The sequence below is a fragment of the Phaethon aethereus genome (assembly GCF_964289735.1).
Source record: "Phaethon aethereus genome assembly, chromosome: 15".
Classification (NCBI taxonomy): domain Eukaryota; kingdom Metazoa; phylum Chordata; class Aves; order Phaethontiformes; family Phaethontidae; genus Phaethon; species Phaethon aethereus.
In genome coordinates, this window is record NC_138591.1 from 6,238,961 (window position 1) to 6,256,843 (window position 17,883).

Here is a 17,883-nt window from a genome sequence, read left to right on the forward strand (position 1 = left end):
TGAGAGGGGAAGATGGCAGAAAGCCTGACGCAGGCAGAGGTAGGACAGAGCTTTCCACACAAGACTTGCAATTAAGAAAGAAAACATGCCAGAATGAGATTTCAGACTTTCCACGCTACAGGGCTTTCAAAGCACGTTACGCATTAAGGAATTACTATAAAGTCACTGCCGACACCCAACAACTGCGGATGAACTCTGATTTTAAAACTCTTTCTACGCTGACAGACAACCCTGGCCAGAACATCAGCGCCTGGCAGACAGCCCTGCTGGTGTTTAGCTTTCATCCTCAGACATACAGCAAAGTGAAAACGTGCAACCCTCACCTTCAGCCAGGCCAGCGACGACTTCCAGAGGGCTGAAAAACAGCGTGAGGTTCAAGCAGCAATGGGGATGTCCGCCGAGCCTCAATTCAGCACTGACTGTCATGCAGGGAATACCCTACTCATTCCCAAACATGGCCATTTCATTCCCGGGCAGCCGTTTTAGTAAAGTTACCCAAATTTCTCCTTTATCCGCAAGTTATTCCCAGCTCCAGAGTGCTAGCCAAACGGATCTGCCTACCACAGATAACATCAGAGCTGACAGGTGAAGGGAGCTACAGATGCTTAATTCTTCATCACCGTGCCTCTGCCGCTCGGAGGCACGACACAGATTTCTAGCACATTGAAGCATGGTAGGCAGAGCACCATCCCTCTCCCCATCATTCAAAAAGCCATTCTCCTGCTCTGACAACCTTCACACACCCTGTAAGGCAGACTGATGCTTGTCACTCATTCGTAATAAGAGCGTGGAGGGACGGGCTCGTGGTGTGAATCAGAGAGTAGAAGCATATGTGAGGCAATATATTTGACATGAAGAGAGAGAAGACACAAGGAGGGGGTGAGTCACTGTTTACTGTTCTAGAGGAGCTCCACGCAGCCCTCACCCAGCTGGCCAGCTTTCCATTTCCCTTATGGATCGGAACCAGCATCCAGCAGCAAAAAGGAGATTCAGGAACCTTCAGAGCGCATTTGAGAGCTGCCAGGACACGGCTCTCTGAGGCGCTCTCTGGGGAAGCCTGGACACGGATCAGACGGGCTTCAGCGGTTTGGTAAACAACCTAGTCAGATGCTGCAGGGAGCCTGTGGTTAGGGAGCAGAGGATACGGAGTACCAGGAGGGTACACTTGTGTGTCACCTCAGAAACTTCAGAGAGGAGATGGCTGAAGGGGAAAGGTATGCGGCAGACAGCCCCGGTACTGATAAGCATACAGCACTTTTCCCATCACGCGCCTATAAAATGCAGTGACAGAGCTACACCAGAATTATGCCTCAGCATCACTAGCCCGGAGATGCATCTCCCCCGGACAGCCAAGCCAAGCCGCCAAGCAACAAATAACTTGCTCGAATGCACAGACAGATCCTGGGGCAGAGCTGGGACTGGGATTCCTGACCCCATGTGCCAGCCACTGAGCCTTCACCGACTGCTAATAACGGAACATAACGGCATCGCTATTCAGGGTCCTGCAATATTGCAAAGCAGTGGGATTTGCCACGCAACCTGTCCCTCCGCTCAGGAGCTTAGCAGTGGGGTAATCACTCTCATTATTGACTTACTACCCCCCCCCAGTTCTTGTGTTGATGGTCACAGAGCACCGCATCCCTGAGTGCTGGCTTCACGCTTGGAAGACTCTCTGCCCAAGTTTGAAGATAGCCTGAAACAATAGCTCAGACAGAAGTGGGAACTGCCTGTTCATCTCTACAGGGTGCTGAGCCTGAAACTTCCTGATAATTGAAAGTGCTAGCACCGCTCAAGTATTTCGCAGCTGGATGTTTACAGAAATGATCAGTGAGCAAGCTTATCCCACAAACCCCGACTGCCGCGGGGGCCAGTGCTCCCAGCTGTCCTTTCTTTGCTTCCCAAACATCTCACGCAGCTAGAGATTTTCAATACCAAGTTCTGCAGCACATTCCACGCCATTAATCATCTTCCAATGTTGATGGAAATAAGAGCGTATCAAGCTGATCTGTATTTTTCCCTTTCAGGAGGCACACAGCAGTACTGAACTCCTTTGCCGCAACAGATTGCCGAGACGGGCGACGGCGCAGAAACGAGATAAAACATGACAAAGCACGCTGTCCTTGACAGGCAAGCAAAGAAAAAAGCTAACCAATTTCTGCCTCTGGTACAGAAACCCTTGCAAAGCAGAGTACAAGCATGGCGTAATATGGCCAGGAACACGTAACACAGCTCGGGTGCAGAGCCCTGATGAGCTCAGAGCCCGCAGAAGCAGGCGGGGTGTCCCGATGGTGAGAGTCACCACATGCCCCAATCTTGGCGGCGATCACCCCGTTTTCTGTCGGACCGCCGTCCGGCGCCTCCGCCGGGTACGAGCAGAGTTAACTCTGGTGCCGCGCAGCCCTACGTGCTGCCATTGGGCAACCACGGCGTCCATCACCTCTAGGAAGTGACTGCACAAGGAAGGCTTCTCCGCAGGCAGCACCGCGTACACACGGAAGGAGCGAGGGAAAAGCGGAGGAACGCGCGCCTGTGTCATCAGTGAGAAAAATCACAAGGTAAATTCATGTGCTGCTAAAAGCCTGACAGTACCACGGTGCAACGTGCCGGGCTAGGGCGTAGGGCTGTGCTTCTCGACAGACAGGGCTTATAGAGACTGAAAGCGCAAGAAAAAGGCGTGCAGCTTTCCGGGGGAACACTTTGCTCCTACCAGCTCCCCCCGCCTCCGCAGTCCCAGCTCTGCTCTAGGACTATGCTGGCAAAGGAGGGGGCGGCCAGGTGAAAGTGAAAATGGAAGCCTTTCCCTTTTCTGTAACAACTTTGCCCAAAGGGGGCTCGTTCCTAATTTGAGACCTCATGGCCTGCTTTTGGCAGAATCTGTAAAATAGATCCTCCACGGAGCAGCACACGAGGGAGGGGAGCGGGCGCTCAGCCTGAGGAAGAGGAGGAGGAAGAGGATCCTTCTAAAATAGCCCCTGACACGCTGTGAGAGTTTGGACATCTCGGTTCCACTCATTCACCTCCTGGATGTCTCCCCAAATCATGCCACTGCCTCTTCAACGGGAGCTCGTCAGACGTCCCCCCCCTGCCCCCCCGTTTCTAACTAACCCCCAAACCGCCCCGCGCCCACCAGACACTCACGCAGCGACCCCCCATTCTCAGGGCTTCCCCCCCGCCCGCGCCGCGGCCAGCCCGAACGCGCCGCGCTCCTCTCCCCGCTCTCAGCCCCAAAAGCGGCCGTGCTCGGGGGAGATAACCCCCCTACCCCCCGGCTCGTCCGACGCCGAGCTCCCCACCGGCGGCTGCTCCCGCCCGATAACGGGGCGGAGCGCGGTTCACCGCCGAGGCCCGGCTCCCTCCGTACTACACCGCCAGCTATTTTCGGACGGCGCAGCGTCACAGCAGGTTTCCTCCCGTGCCTTGCCAGAGCCACGCAGAGGCAGAAGGCGGGCTGCGCGCTCACCCCCGGGGACAGAACCCACACCGGGCGGAAAGCCCCCTCCCCCCGCGTCCCGCCGCCGCCGAGGGCTGCCCAGGCCCCGCGTCCCGCCGCCGCCGCCCCGCCGGGGCCCACGTGCGCGCCGCCCGGGCCGGCCCGGCCCGCTGCGAGGGGCGGCGGCACCACGTGCCCGGCGCGGTGGTGACTCAGCACTTTTACCTCAGCCGCCCCGCCCGCCCGCGCCCAACCGGACCGAGCCGGACCAGACCGGACCGAGCCGTGTGTGGCCCCGGCCCCCGCCCCCAGTCGGCGGCAGCGTGCGGCCGCCCCCCCTCCTCCCAGCCCCAGCACCCCCCCGCCCCACCGCGCCCAGGCGGCTCCTCACCTGCGTGCCGGCGGGAGCGCGCGCGCGCGCGCCCGGGGCGGGGGCGGCGGCGGGGGGCGGCGGCGACGGCGGCGGCGGCGGGGGGGGGGGGGCGGCGGCGGCGGCGGGGGTGCTGCGCGGCTCCCTCCCTCCCTGCCAGCGAGTCCCGCGGACAACAACAAGCGCGGGGCGGCCCCCTCCCCCCCGCCGCGCCGCCGACCAACCAGCGCCCCCGCCGCTTCCGGCATGGCGCGTCACGCCGCGCGTCACCCCGCCCGGCCCCGCCCCGACGGCAACGCGTCACTGCCCTCGGCCACGCCCGCGCGGTTCATTCATGGGGAAGGGCGCGGGACAGGGGGCGGGGCGTCGCCTCTGCCGTCACGTAGCCGCCCACCCCCGTTCCCCGCGGCGTGCAGCGCCGAGCACCGCGGCCCGGCGCCCGCTCCCCACCGCCGGGCTCGCCCCACGGGCCCCTCTCCGAAAGCTCCCGCTTACCCAGAGCAGCCCCGATGGAGGGGGGCGCGGCGTGCCCGTGGGGTTTTGCAGCACCCACGGGTGGGTGGGTGGGTTTACAGTGGGCCGGGACAGGCGGCGGTGGGGGACCGTGTCCCGGACACCGTGAGGCTCTCGGGGGTGGTTGGAGGCTATGTTGGTCCCCGGGCTCCGTGGGGTGGCCACTGGCAGGACTTGCCCTCCTCCACCGGGCACCGGACCATCCGGCACCCCCGCACCACTGGGTCCCAGAGACCCCAGCACTGCTGCAGGGCCAAATCCTGCCCCAGGGCCAAATCCCACACCCAATCCTTCCTCTTCGCTTGTGAAATTGCCAGAGCTGCTAACACAACACCCTGACCTCAATGGCATGAGCGACGTTTCGGACCCTGGGAGCATCCAGCAATGACGAAAATGCATCCAAAAAATGTAATAACACAGGTGGCTGACCAAACCCAACTGCCTCCATCGAAACCGGGCTCCCTTTGGTTTTTTTGTGTCATAATGATACCAGAAAGTCTGTGTCGGCCCTGCACAGTTTGTGCTTTCCAGCCTTGGGGCCAAATATCCTCATTGGAGCAGATCCAACGGCCGTAGTTGAGGCTCTGAGTAAGATCCCATCTTTCACTGCTCCCTTTGCACAACACAAGCGGCAAAACATGGGGAGCCCCACGTCTGGCACAGCCCCACGGGTCCGTGCAGCTGGGCCGAGCCCTGGCTGAAGCAGGGTTCAGGCAGAAGCATCTATTAAGAAACCCCTATTTTTTACTGGAACATAGATAATGAGGTTGGTTAAAGCTCCCAGGCAATGGCATCAAGCTGCCACCCGCTGTGACTGCAACAGCATTGACCTTCACCTCTCCCAGGTTTGCAGACTCTGGTTCAAAACCTGTCCCGGGTGCTGGGACGGGGTGAGCTCAGGCTTGGAAGGCAGATTTCAGAGATCCCTGTGGTCCTCACTAATGCCTCTGAGGTTTGTCTCCAGATCTCCTTTATGTCCTGGGCAGGGTTCTGGTGGCTCAGAGAGCCAAGACAAGCAAGGAGAGGGATGCTGGTAGTGGGATTCTTGGGGCCACTGATGTCCCCCATATGGCCACCTGCCCCTGTGCCCTCTCTGGTAATAACCAGGAGTGGCTGGAGCCGTCCTGCATCATCCAAGGCAGACATCCATGACATGGTGGTCCCCGAACGCAGGAGGGATGGGCTGGCTGTATCCTGGGTGGGGGTCCCACTCTCTGTGGGGCTCACCAGAGTTGAGATATTTTCCCCTGTCTTTGCAGCAACCTGGGTTTGATAGGTCATATATGGCATGGCGAGGGGCACCATGTCACCTGAAATTCTGTTTCTGGGTGAATTATCTGGTTCACAACCACTCTTACTTTTTGTTTTCCTTCCCTGGGGAAAGCAACTCTGCTCCAAAGGTCTGTTGTCCTTTGCTGCTGACCTTTAGACTGCAGTGGCAAATGACGAGCAGCTCTCCAGTCCCCCAAGAGTGGGAAAGCCTGGGCAGGGAGCGTGCAATTATACACACTTGTTGACCAGAAGAACAGGAGTGCATTGGAGAAAGGACCTCTGGTGAAAATCTGGATGGAAAAAGGGCTTTGTTTTGGGAAGTGTGGGGGTTTTTGGATCTAGCCCACCTGCTCTGTGCTCAAACCACATCTGGCATCATGACTCCCTGAAGCCACGGTGCAGGATTCAGCACAGGCACAGGCACCTCTTTCACACTGCTTTGGGTAAAGTGCTCTCACCCTAGAGGGCAGGTAGAGGCATTAATACTCTGGGTTTTGAGATCCTGCGTGCATCCAAACTGGGGAATAATTGAAAAAATCGCTAATCTGCCATATTCTCCACCTCGGGGCTTTCGAACAGTATTGAGTGTAGATATATATTTAAAAAAAAAAATTAAAAAACCAAAGCGCACAAACCAGAGGAGCTCTCTCGCTGACAAGTCGCCGGAGAAGCCTATATGGGTGCGCTGCTACTAGAAAGGAGTGGTAGGAGCCGGGCGTCTTGTAGGATTTTTACGGCGGAGCAGGCAGAGCTGCAGCGGCTGGTCGCCCTGCCTGCCTGCTGCCTGCTGCCCGCCCGCCCGCCTGCCCGTCCCCACAATGTCAAGAGGAGACCGGTGTATGTACGCGCCTGGCACGGCCGGAGCGGGGCCCGGGCAGCCCGGGCAGGATCCGGGGTGCGATGCCTCCCCGGGCCAGGCTGGGACCCCCCGGCGCCAGGGCTGCAGGGTGGCATCGCGGGGCGGCCTGGCATGAGCGGGGGTGCACGGGCTGGTGGCATGTCGAGGTCCCCGGGGTGCGCATGCCGCGTGCGACGGTGCTTGCCGGCCGCGGTGGGTGGGTGCTGCTGCCCCCAGTGCCACCCACGCGTGGGGAAGGGACTGGCGATTGCATAAGGCTGAGGCGCGGCGTGGGGCAGGCGCTGCCGCTCAGCGTAGCTTTAGAGCGAGGCCCCGGCAGGTTGAGCCGTTTTGGTGTGGGAGCCAGGGGAGGGCTGACGGGGAATAAAATCTGCTTTTGGGGGAGAGCCGTTTTGCTGAGCTTTTGCAGATTGCAGGGCAGGGGCGAGGGGGTCTGAGTGCCTATGGCTTGGGCAGGAGGTGGTGAGAAGAAAGTTGTGTCTCTTATTTAAAGTGCTGGGATCTCCTGAGCATGGGGGTTCTTCTTCACTTACAGTCTGGGAGATGTTTGCCTGAGAGGTTGCTAAAATTAGATTTTATCAGTGGGAGGAGAAAACCGGAGGCATATTCCCTGCCATCCCTCGCCCAGCCCTCCCCAGGGCTAAAACCTCTGACTCAGGGCTTTGGGCACCGGCAGAGGATGCTCGGACCAGGGGATGATCTGCAGCTTGGAGCCGCAGCTCCCAGCACCACGGCTCTGCTCCGACGGGCAAAGGGAGCTTGGTTTTCCTTGCAGCTTCCAGAAACGCTGCAGCCCATATATTCAGGCCTGGGAAAAACAACTTGAGGGGCTGCTCTGCCACCCCCCGAGAGCAAGTGGTGTTCAGGCGGATGGCGCTTTGTCCCTTGGGGCTGCTGGAGGGTTTGTGGCAGTGTCTTGCCGCACTCCAGCCTGGCAAAGCCATCCTTTACCGAGTTTGCCGCCTGCATCTTAGCCAAGGGCACACACATCACAGTGCAGGGTGCCAAGGCAGGCAGAGGTGGGCAGGCTCTGCCTGAACCACGGATGTCGGGAGTGGGAAGCCATCCTGAAGGCTCAAGTGAGCTCTTCCCCTCCAACTCATTCACACATGCCTCCATCTCCCCCTTGTTCCAGCACCAGGACAATGAAGTCGTACCAGAAGCTGACGACGGCAGTGCCAGCGACATGCCGGGTGGAGGAGGAAGGGGCCACCCCAACGCCTGCTGGCCATGGGAAGCTGGCCCCGTGGTGGGTGGGCAGCGGGCTGCTGGTGGCCGCTGTGTTGCTGAGCACCATCACTGTGTGGGTGCTGCGGCAAGTATCGGGGGGCTGGCCCAGACCAGTGCTGCCCCCCAAATGTCTTCTGGTACCCGAAAGCCACCGCTTTGACTGCTACCCAGAGCGGCGCGTGGTGGTGACCCAGGAGCTCTGTGAAAGCCGGGGGTGCTGCTTCATTGAGACTCCCCTGCTGGCGGGGGGCAAGCGGGGGGTGCCCTGGTGCTTTTACCCCCCTGACTTCCCCAGCTACTCATTGGAGAGCCTCAACCAGACAGCGCTGGGTATGGTGGGGCTGCTGGTGCGGAGGGAGAAGGCCTATTACCCCTGGGACATTGAGATGCTGCAGCTGGACGTGGAGTTTGAGACGGACACACGGCTGCACATCAAGGTGAGCTCCCTGCTGGCTGCCCTTCAGAGCTCATGACATTGCTCCTGTACCTCTGCACCCTCCGTCCCACCTCTATAGGTGACCGTCCCCTGCTCAGACCAGAGCTGGAAGCAAAGCAGCTCGAGGCATGGCTGTATGTGGCCTCAATGAGCATCTCCAACCCTTTGCGCTCCTGCTTTGCTGGTCTTTAAAGCACATTTTCTCCCTTTTGCAGATAACAGATGCAGCCAACTCACGGTACGAGGTTCCCCTCGAGGTTCCCAGGTCGATGAAGAAAGCGGAAAACCCCATCTACAGCCTAGACTTCTCCTGGGAGCCCTTTGGGGTCCTGCTGCGGCGCAGGGCGACGGGGACAGTGCTGTAAGAACCCACCTCCTCCACATCCCATGGAGGGTGGAGGGAAGCTCATCTCACCCTAGGCAGGCTCCAGCATGCTCTCCAGAGGTTTTTCCATAGGGAAAACCACACTGCAGGATCTCCAGGCAATAATTACTCTTCACCTTCCTCCTTCCAGCGGTGCTCACGTGGGGATGCAGCAGCATGTGGATTCCTGGCCCCGCAGGCTAGCCACGTGCTTGCTGTAGCTGTGGCAGGGGTGGGTGGGATCAACACCTCTCCAAAAACCTCCCAATGCCCTAATTCCTCACCAGGGCCCTACAGCAGCCAAATTGTCGAGTAAGGCACAGCTCCAGGGCACAGGTCCTCAGCACGTCGCCAATAAGGGACATGGTGGCTTGGGGAAAGGGCTACTGAAGGGTTGTGGCTTTGCCTGTTTGGCCCTGCTTTTGGGTTTCCCTGGCTGTCCAGGCTATAGGGACACCCACAGCTCCAGGCTCTTTTAGGATAAGGACTGCAGGTGGCTTTGCTGCACTGCTCCCATGACCTCCAAGACTTTGCCCACACTAAGCTGTTGGTGAGCACCAGCAGCCGGTTGATGTAAGGCCAGGGTGTTTTGGGATCCCATCCTTTCCTTCTCCTTCCCGTTTGCTGGTGCCTGTAGTTCATCCTTTACTTGGGAGCTGCTTATCAGTGACGACAGGCTGAGAAACCCCACCACCGCACTGCCTTGGTGGTTAATAATAACCTGGGTGGAAATTTCTGTTGTCAAAGTCAAGGCTGCGCCACGCTGGGTCAGGCTGGTTCAGGATCGGTCTGTGCCTCACATCCAGCCAGTTCCAAATTTGCTGCCTGGGCCAAGGCATCAGGGCTGGATGCGGAGTGGGACATACGCTGCTGTACTAGCCCTTGGGATGCTTCGAGGGGCAAGGGGTTGATTGTTGACAGGCAAATGATCCCATGGATCCCAGGATCCCCTCTTGACCCTCTCTTTCCCTCGGTGTCAACCTGGCAGGCTCAACACCACCGTGGCCCCCTTGATCTTCGCTGACCAGTTTCTCCAGATATCCACATCACTCCCGTCCAGGTTCCTCTACGGGCTGGGGGAGCACCGCGGCACCCTCCTGCACAGCCTGGACTGGAGCACCCTCACGCTGTGGGCACGCGACGTCTCTCCCACGGTACCATCTCCCCCCTCCCGTGGGGGTGCAGGGGGTGAGGGTGAGGGTACAGCTCTCCAGTGCATTGGACAAGCCCTGGCAAAACATGGCAGAGGAGTGGACAGCAGCAATGGGAGAGGCAGGAGGTGGTCGAGGCTGAAGGGCAAATACATGCCGGGAGGATTTCAGAGCAATTGCAAAATGCTCTTGGCACTCCGAGGGCCCTGAGTGTTTTCCGCTCCACCCTGCTGCTCATGCAACAGGTTGTGGCAAGGCAGGAGGTTGCCCCCTCACCCAGCCAGCTCGGTAGCAGCCCCTGAGCTGCAAGGAATAAGCAGCTTCACACAGCCTTCAGCGCCAGATCCGAAACCATCCTCATCCCTTGCCTTGTTCTCCCCAGGGGGTGACAGATTAGGGTTAGGTGGTGGCAGCGCATGCAGTTTGAGGCCATTTATTCATCCCTAGTGGTGCAGGGCTCTTCTGCTTTGCCCGGGAGCTGCTCTCTCACCCGGCACCTCCTCTTTGCAGGAATCGTTCAACCTCTACGGCGCTCACCCCTTCTACCTGCTGATGGAGGAGGGTGGAGACGCTCATGGGGTTTTCCTCCTCAACAGCAACGCGATGGGTAGGTGTCTGGGGGGACCCCGGGCCAGCTTGATGCTGGAGGAGGACCTGGCAGATGGGGACAGATGGGAGCTGCCAGAGCGGCCGGTTTGGGAACTTGGGGCGAGAGGAAGCCGTAAAAGGGAAAGATGTGGTTTGATGGCTCCGTTATTGAGTGTAGCCATCTGTTTCCTGGCTACAGCGAGGCTCTTTAGCAACTGCCGAGGAGTTTAACCACATGCCCAGCTGCTGAGTTGCTGTTGGAAAAGCAAGTCCCTTGCATGAGGGTCCATGCCTGTTCCCCCTCCACCTGAAACGGCCTTGCCCCCAGGCCTGGCGGCATGGCGTGGCTGGGGCGCAGACAGGGATGCCGTCTGCTGCCCACGCTCTTCCCAGCTGTGCTTTGCCAGCTGTGGCCGTGGGATCTGCCCGTGTGTGCCAGCTGATAACACAGCAGCTCCCATGGGCTCCTGCCGTGTCGGGGATGGCACCAGCAACCACCCATCCCTCCCAGCAGCCGCCGCTTGCAGCCAGCTGGGATGATGCTCTGCATGCCGGGGCTCTTGTATGCCCAGCTGCGCTCGGCTTTATTGCAGCAACGCTCCCGAGGAGCCGCGCACAGGAGAGCGCTGGGGAGATGCAACCGCCCGAGCTGAGGTTTGAGGGCTCATTTGTGTGAAAAGCCCTTCCCAGGAAAGCTCTTGCTCCCCCATGCTCACTTGTACAAGTAGCTCTTGGTTTGCTTGGGAGGGGATTTTGGGGGAGGACGTGAAGGACAGCCCTGCATGCACTTGGTCTTTAAATGGAAGCTGTGAGAATGAAGAGCCCAAAAAGCAAATTTTTAAGATAGCAAGCTTTCTCCCCCCATAAATCAGCGAGCTCCCTGGGCCGTGATGATTTAAGCCTCCAGACACCCGCTTGGCATCTGTTGAGTGCAAGGCAGGGATTTCTCCATTCCCCTGCCGGAGGCTGAGCATTGCCTGTGGCACTGCCTGGTCCCTGACATGGTGGTTGGGATCTGGGGGTTGGTTCCCAATTCTCACTGCCTTTTTCTCTTCTCCACCCCTGCGAAGAGGTGGCCTTGCAGCCTGCTCCAGGCCTGACCTGGAGAACCATCGGGGGGGTGCTGGATTTTTACATCTTTCTGGGACCTGATCCCAACATGGTCATCCAACAGTACCATGAGGTGATAGGTAAGTGCCTGCACCCCAATGTGGCCATCTGCGGGCAGCTTCTCTACACTCCATCCCTGTCTCAACCCAGCTACACCACCGTCCCCAGTCCTCCCAGTTGGAGAGTGGTCAGCAGTCCCCAGCCATTCCATCCCCAGCCCTCCCAGCACGTCAGGAGTCAGCGGTCACCTCCTTTTCCCCTCTCCCCTTCCCCTCCCATCCTTTTGAGATGCTGTGTCTTCTCAGGAAACCCCATCCATGCTCCCGCTCTCCCGCTGCAGGTTTCCCAGCCATGCCGCCCCTCTGGGCGCTCGGTTTCCACCTCTGCCGCTGGGGCTACGGATCCAGCAATGAGACCTGGCAGACCGTGAGAGCTATGAGGAACTACCAGATCCCCCAGGTAGCCCCCCAGGCCTGTGGAGGGGGGGTGCGGACTCTGTCAGCCATTGCTGAGCCTCTGTCCCACAGGATGCACAGTGGAATGACATCGATTACATGGACGGGTACCGGGATTTCACCTTCGATCCCCAGAAGTTTGCCTCCCTCCCCTCGCTGGTGGAAGACCTCCACAAACACGGGCAGCGCTACGTTATGATCTTGGTACTCCCCTTGCTCTCCCCCTGTGCTGTCTTTGCTGCCGGGATGCAAGGCAGAGGCATAAGGGATGCTCATGGTCCCAGCTGATCATCCCCAGCCCCAGGGATTTTTATCTGAGGTCGGTCCCCAGTGCTGGGCATGCAGCCGTAAACTGGAAATCCCCCTAATGCAGGGACCACAGAGACACAGGCCAGGTTCTCATGCCGTGCTCCTGTCTGCTGCGGGAGTACAAGGATGCCCCTGTCCCCTGTGGGTGAAAGGATGGGGGAACTGCGGGTCAGGCTAACTCGTGGGTGCTCGGCTTGGGTGCCCCCACATCCCCACGAGTGCTGGGATCCCATGACCTGGCTATCATCTCCCTTCTTCCCTCCGCGAGGAAAGGGAGTGCGGGTTCTGCTTGCTGGCGATGGTGGGGCTGGGGGGTTCTGGGCAGGGAAAGGTCGGGTTCCCTCCCTGTTGTAGCCCAAGCCCGTCTCTGACCCAAAGTTTCTTGCATAAGCACAAGATTTCTTCTATTTGTCCCCCTCCTCCCCAAAATGCCCTAATGGGTCCTGGGGAGTTGCAGAAGTGGCATTTAGAAAATATGCCTGGAAATGTTGAAGCAAGTTTCTGTTCCCCTTGGGGGAAACAGCCGCCGCGTGTGGGCTCTGGCTGACCCCGGCTGGGTTGTCCTCCTCTCTGATTCACACCAGCCTGGCAGGGGGAAGGGGCCACGGTCTGCTGGGAAAGGCTCTAACCCTCTGCTCCATCCCCAGGATCCTGGCATCAGCAGCACCAACCCTCACGGTTCCTACTGGCCTTTCGATGAAGGCTTGAGACGGGGCTTGTTCCTCAACACCACCCAAGGGCAGCCGCTCATCGGGCAGGTGAGGAGCTGCAGGGGAAATCCCAGCCCCGCGGGGTTGTGCAATAGCAGGGTCGGGATTTCATCCCTTGCGCTGGAGGGAAAGCCAAGTGGCCAAGGAACCTCTCCGGGACCATCGCCACAGCCTGGCTTGGCCCTCGGCCTCGCGTGTCACCTCCCGGTGTCTCCAGCAGTCCCGGGAGCCAGCCCCTGCCTCGGCAGAGGAGCCCGTGGAAGTCATATGAGCTTTACGGAGTCGGCAGTGCTGCCCAAGGCCGGTCATCTGATTTCTCTCCCTTCCCGTTTCTGGGGTGAGGGGCGGTTGTCCACGATGGACACGCGCCTCTGGATCTGCTCCGCAGTGGTTCAGTTCCCTCCCAGTTTGTCCCATGCCTTCCCCGGCCATTTGCTCCCACCAGCTCTCCTTCGCCGTCTACAAGGAGGGGGCTTTTAATCAGCCTGAAAACATGGGGAAAAATGAATTGGCCAAAATTCCTGGAGTGAGGCAAAGTGTAGAAAAATCACAGCTCTTCCCTGACGTGCCCTGGCCTGGGTGGTGTCAGGGCTTGTGCAAGCAGAGGCAGAGCAGCCGCTCCACCAGCCGCCGCTGCGGGGGGTCCGCGGCACCCTGAGGCTGCTGGGTACCACAGAGGCAGGAGGGATGCTGCGCGTGCCGCATCCAAGACTCAAAGCAGTCAGCCTGGGTTTATCTTCTGTTCTATGACCCGTTTCACCCCCTGGTCCTTCGGCACGTTCACGGCCCCGTGGCAACCTGTTCCTCGTGGCTGCCCCCCACAAGCCTCCTGCCTGCTGAACTGGTGGTTTCATGGTCTCCACGCAGGTCTGGCCTGGCTTCACTGCCTTCGCAGACTTCTCCAACCCGGACACGCACCAGTGGTGGCTGGAGAACCTGCAGCGCTTCCATGCCCATGTGCCCTTCGACGGCCTCTGGATCGTAAGCCCGTCCTTGCCCCCCGAATCCCTCCCTGCCGGCAGTTTGGCTCACACCCAGTGTGTGTCCTGGCAGGATCGTCTGTCCCTCACATGCAGCTTTTCCAGGTTTATCTGCTAATCCCCCAAACTTCGCCCTTGAAATTGCTCCATGATTTTCTCTGCTTAGGACATGAATGAGCCATCCAATTTCATGGATGGGTCTGAAGATGGCTGCCCCCCAGGAGAGCTGGACAGCCCACCCTACACCCCGGGTAAGGAGGGAGATGAAATACTAGGCTGTGCTTTGAGATCGCTGGCAGCTGAGTGCTATGGGAGGAAACCATTTTTCAGAGATGTCACGTCTCCGTTTTACACCCTGAACGTGTGTGTGCCAGTGTCCATGCCCAAGTTTGCACGCTTGTCGGGGCCATGTCAGGGTGCAGGATGGGACCGTCTGCATGTGCTTTCGGCACTGGCCAGTGATGGCTGGCTCCTGTCTGCAGGAGGGCTGGCCCAGAGCCACCAAGCGTGGGGGGTCCATGTCCCCTGTGGCCCCCCCTTGCCATGTGCCAACAGGGGCTCTTCCTCCTGGCAGCCGTGCTGGGCGATTCCCTCTCTGCAAAGACGGTGTGTGCCTCGGCCAAGCAGAAAGCCTCGGTGCACTACAACCTCCACAACCTCTATGGGCTGATGGAAGGCAAAGCTACGGCGAGGTACCCGAGCACCCCGCTTCCCGCCGGCCTGGGGATGGGACGGGACAAAATCCTGCTCTTCAGGGCTATGTAGAAAAAGGAGGAGGATTTGAGTGCCTGACCCAAAGGGGAGATGCTCTGGCTGCTTGCAGCCTCCGGGCTGGGAATAACCCAGCAGAAGAGGGGAGCCGACACCTCTCCAAGGGGGAAGGGTGGATGAGGCTGGTCCTGGCACTGAGCTTTCCCCGTACTGCTCATGCCGACCCTCCAGCGCTGCAGGGCTGCCATGGGGCTGGACTTCTCCCTCTACTGTCGTGGGATAAGGTGAACTCCTGGCAGGCTGCTCTCGCCTCCTGCCCCCATCTCTCCTCATTGTTTTCCAGAGCCTTGATCCAGATCCGGGGGAAGCGCCCCTTCGTCATCTCCCGCTCCACCTTCCCCAGCCAGGGCCGGTACTCGGGGCACTGGCTGGGCGACAACCGGAGCCAGTGGAAGGACATGTATTACTCCATCCCAGGTGGGTGGCACAGGCTGCACGCAGACACCCCAACAAGCACCCTCAGCTCCATCGAATTTTGTGCTTTTTCGGAGACATCTCCAAAAATCCCTGGACCCTGCTGACGGTCTCTGCCCACAGGGCTGCTGAGCTTCAGCCTCTTCGGCATCCCGCTGGTCGGGGCGGACATCTGTGGCTTCTCCGGCAGCCCCTCGGAGGAGCTGTGCACCCGCTGGATGCAGCTCGGTGCCTTCTACCCCTTCACTCGCAACCACAACTCCCAGAATGAGAAGGTGGAGGGCAGCGTGCCTGGTGGGAGGCACCCCAGGGGTGGGATGGGGGATGCAGCATGGGGGATGCGGCATGGGGGGTGTGGGATGCGGGATGCAGGAGGGCAGGGGCAGTAGGGAAGCCTGGTGGGGTTGGGGATGGGGCAGCTGCTGACCCTCTGCATCTCCCCCAGGCCCAGGACCCGACGGTGTTCAGCCCTGCAGCAAGGACAGCCATGAGGGACGTGCTGCTGACCCGCTACTCCCTCCTGCCCTTCCTCTACACCCTTTTCCACCGTGCCCACCTACAAGGGGACACTGTCGCCCGACCCTTGTTCTTTGAGTAAGAGTATCCCCGACGGGAGCTGGGGAGGTGCTTAGGCTGGATCATGGAGAAGCGGCCGATCCGAATGGCGTCTGTCCTGCCGCAGGTTCCCCCGCGATGTGGCCACCTTGGGGGTGGACAGGCAGTTCCTGTGGGGCCGAAGCCTGTTGGTGACACCGGTGCTGGAGCCCGGGGTGGACTCGGTCACAGGCTATGTCCCCCGAGGCGTGTGGTACGACTTCTACACGGTGAGGAGCACCACAGTGCTCAGCCGGCAGTCGGCTGGTCCCTGCTTGACCATCTCGGGGCTGTGGGTGGGAAGCCGTGGCTGAGCCCAGCAAGCCCCAACAGAGGCAGGGGTGGGGGGATGGCTGCTTCACAGACCCGAGCCTGAGCCCCGTGCTGTGCCCCTGACCCCCTCACACCCGTGTCTCTCGCCACCTGCCCAGGGCTCCTCAGTGAACAGCAGTGGGGAGATGCTGAAGATGTCGGCCCCCCTGGAGCACCTCAACCTGCATGTCCGGGAGGGTTCCATCCTGCCCACCCAGGTGAGCACCCACCCATCACCTCCCCATGGGCTGCCCACAGCATGTGTGTCCCGACCAGCACCTCAGCTCCCGGACCACCATGCTGGGCGCTCGCAGCCCTACAGCACACGTGTCTTTGAACCCCAGAAACCAGGGACCACCAGCGAGGCGACCCGAAGGAACCCCCTGCGCCTCATTGTGGCCTTGTCCTCGAGTGCCACCACCTGGGGGGACCTCTTCTGGGATGATGGTGAGAGCCTGGACACCTTCGAGCGGGGCAGCTACTCCTACCTGGTGTTCAATGTCACGCAGGTGGGACATGGTGGGGAGGGCAGGCATGGGGGGTCCCATGGCACCTGGCCACCTTGAGCTCATGCTGTCCCCTCCTGCAGAACATATTCACTTCCACCATCCTCCATGCCAGCACCGAGGCCACTGAGGTCACCATTGGCACAGTGAGCATCTTTGGGGTGCAGGAGCCACCCAGTAAGGTTCTGCTGAACGGCCAGGAGAAGCCCTTCTCCTACCTGGACAACCAGGTATGGCCCCAACTTGGGGTGCCCTGTCCTGGGGGTCCCCATCCCTCCTACCCCAGCCCTTGTCACAGGGTTGGTGGCTGAGGAAGTGGATGAGGACTCTGGGGTGGCTCTCCTGCCATGTTGGGGTTCAGCGAGGGCAGAGCTCAGCCAAGCTGCACAGCGGAAAGGATGCTCGGCATCCTTCCACGGAGGCTGTACCCCAAAATGTCTCCTTTCCTCCTGCAGGTTCTCACTGTGAGTGACCTTGGCCTCAGCCTCAGCCAGGGCTTCTCCCTGCGGTGGCTGTGAGGGGGGAGCTGCGGGGTCACCCCCACCTCTCTGAGACTGCCCGTCCGGGACATGCTTGATGCTCCAGCCCTTGAGGCCAGGATGCCACCATGGAGGAGGCAGCGGGGACTGTCTCCTGATGCCGTGCGGCCCCCCGCCAGCACGGCTGGGGACGGGGGGCGGGGGTGGAGGTTTGGCTGCTGGGTGCCCCCGGGTGGGTGGTGTGGGTCGATGTGTGGGCACCCGCGGTCCCCACTCAATAAAGGCACATGGAGAACTTGTCCTGGGAGCGTGATGTGGGGACGGGGGTGGTAGCATGGGGGGTGGGGGGTAGGGGCCAGCTGCCCACTGAGGGGCTCCCCAGTTTAATTCCCTGGTTTCAGTCCTCCTGATTCCATTGTCCCAATCTCAGCTGCTCAATTGCAGCCTCAATCCAATCCCCCCCCCCCCCAATTCCAGCCCCAATCCCAGGCCCCCAATTTCAGCCCCTAATCTCAGCCCCTCAAAATTTCAGACCCTAATCTCAGCCCCACATCCCAAACCTCCGATTTCAGCCCTAATCTCAGCCCCCCAACCCCCCCTCAGTTTCTGCCCCTAATTCCCCCCCATCCCAGCTCCTTGACACTGCTCTCTGATCCCAGGCCCCCCCAATCCCGGTGCCACCAAACAGCCCCCCAGTCTGAGCCCCTCCAGGCCCCACCCCACCAATCCCAGACCCTCTCTGGCCTCAGGTCTCCTCCAAAAGCCCCCCCGCGACCCCAACCCTCGCCCTGACCCTGCACCCTCACCTCCCCCATCCCACCCCCGGCTGCAGTTTCCACCTCCAGCCCGCTGGGGGGCGTCACCGCTGCCCGCGACGCGGCCTCCTGTCACCAGATGGCGCTGTTCCGCGGGGAGGGAGGTGCCGTCCCGGCGCAGCGGCCTGACGGCAGGAGCACGCGCCCTTCCCTTCCGCCTCGGGGGCGGGGCGCGCCAGAGGACTTCCGCTTCCGGGTGGCGGCGGCCGTGGCAG

At 60.3% G+C, this 17,883-nt stretch overlaps 1 protein-coding gene across 1 annotated transcript; it reads left to right on the forward strand.

The window, feature by feature from the left end:
* Positions 1 to 5,860: 5,860 nt before the first annotated feature.
* On the forward strand, positions 5,861 to 16,892 carry LOC309410154 (lysosomal alpha-glucosidase-like; the record flags this gene model as incomplete). Its single annotated transcript, XM_082006494.1, has 20 exons — positions 5,861 to 6,426; positions 7,580 to 8,111; positions 8,326 to 8,471; positions 9,463 to 9,628; positions 10,136 to 10,232; positions 11,284 to 11,403; positions 11,664 to 11,782; positions 11,851 to 11,982; positions 12,735 to 12,845; positions 13,665 to 13,778; positions 13,944 to 14,028; positions 14,352 to 14,469; positions 14,832 to 14,965; positions 15,086 to 15,237; positions 15,408 to 15,556; positions 15,645 to 15,786; positions 15,988 to 16,086; positions 16,213 to 16,377; positions 16,458 to 16,604; positions 16,830 to 16,892. Exons 1-20 carry the CDS (start codon positions 6,404 to 6,406, stop codon positions 16,890 to 16,892), a joined length of 2,814 nt encoding a protein of 937 aa, XP_081862620.1. The 5' UTR covers positions 5,861 to 6,403.
* Between the last annotated feature and the right edge of the window lie 991 nt (positions 16,893 to 17,883).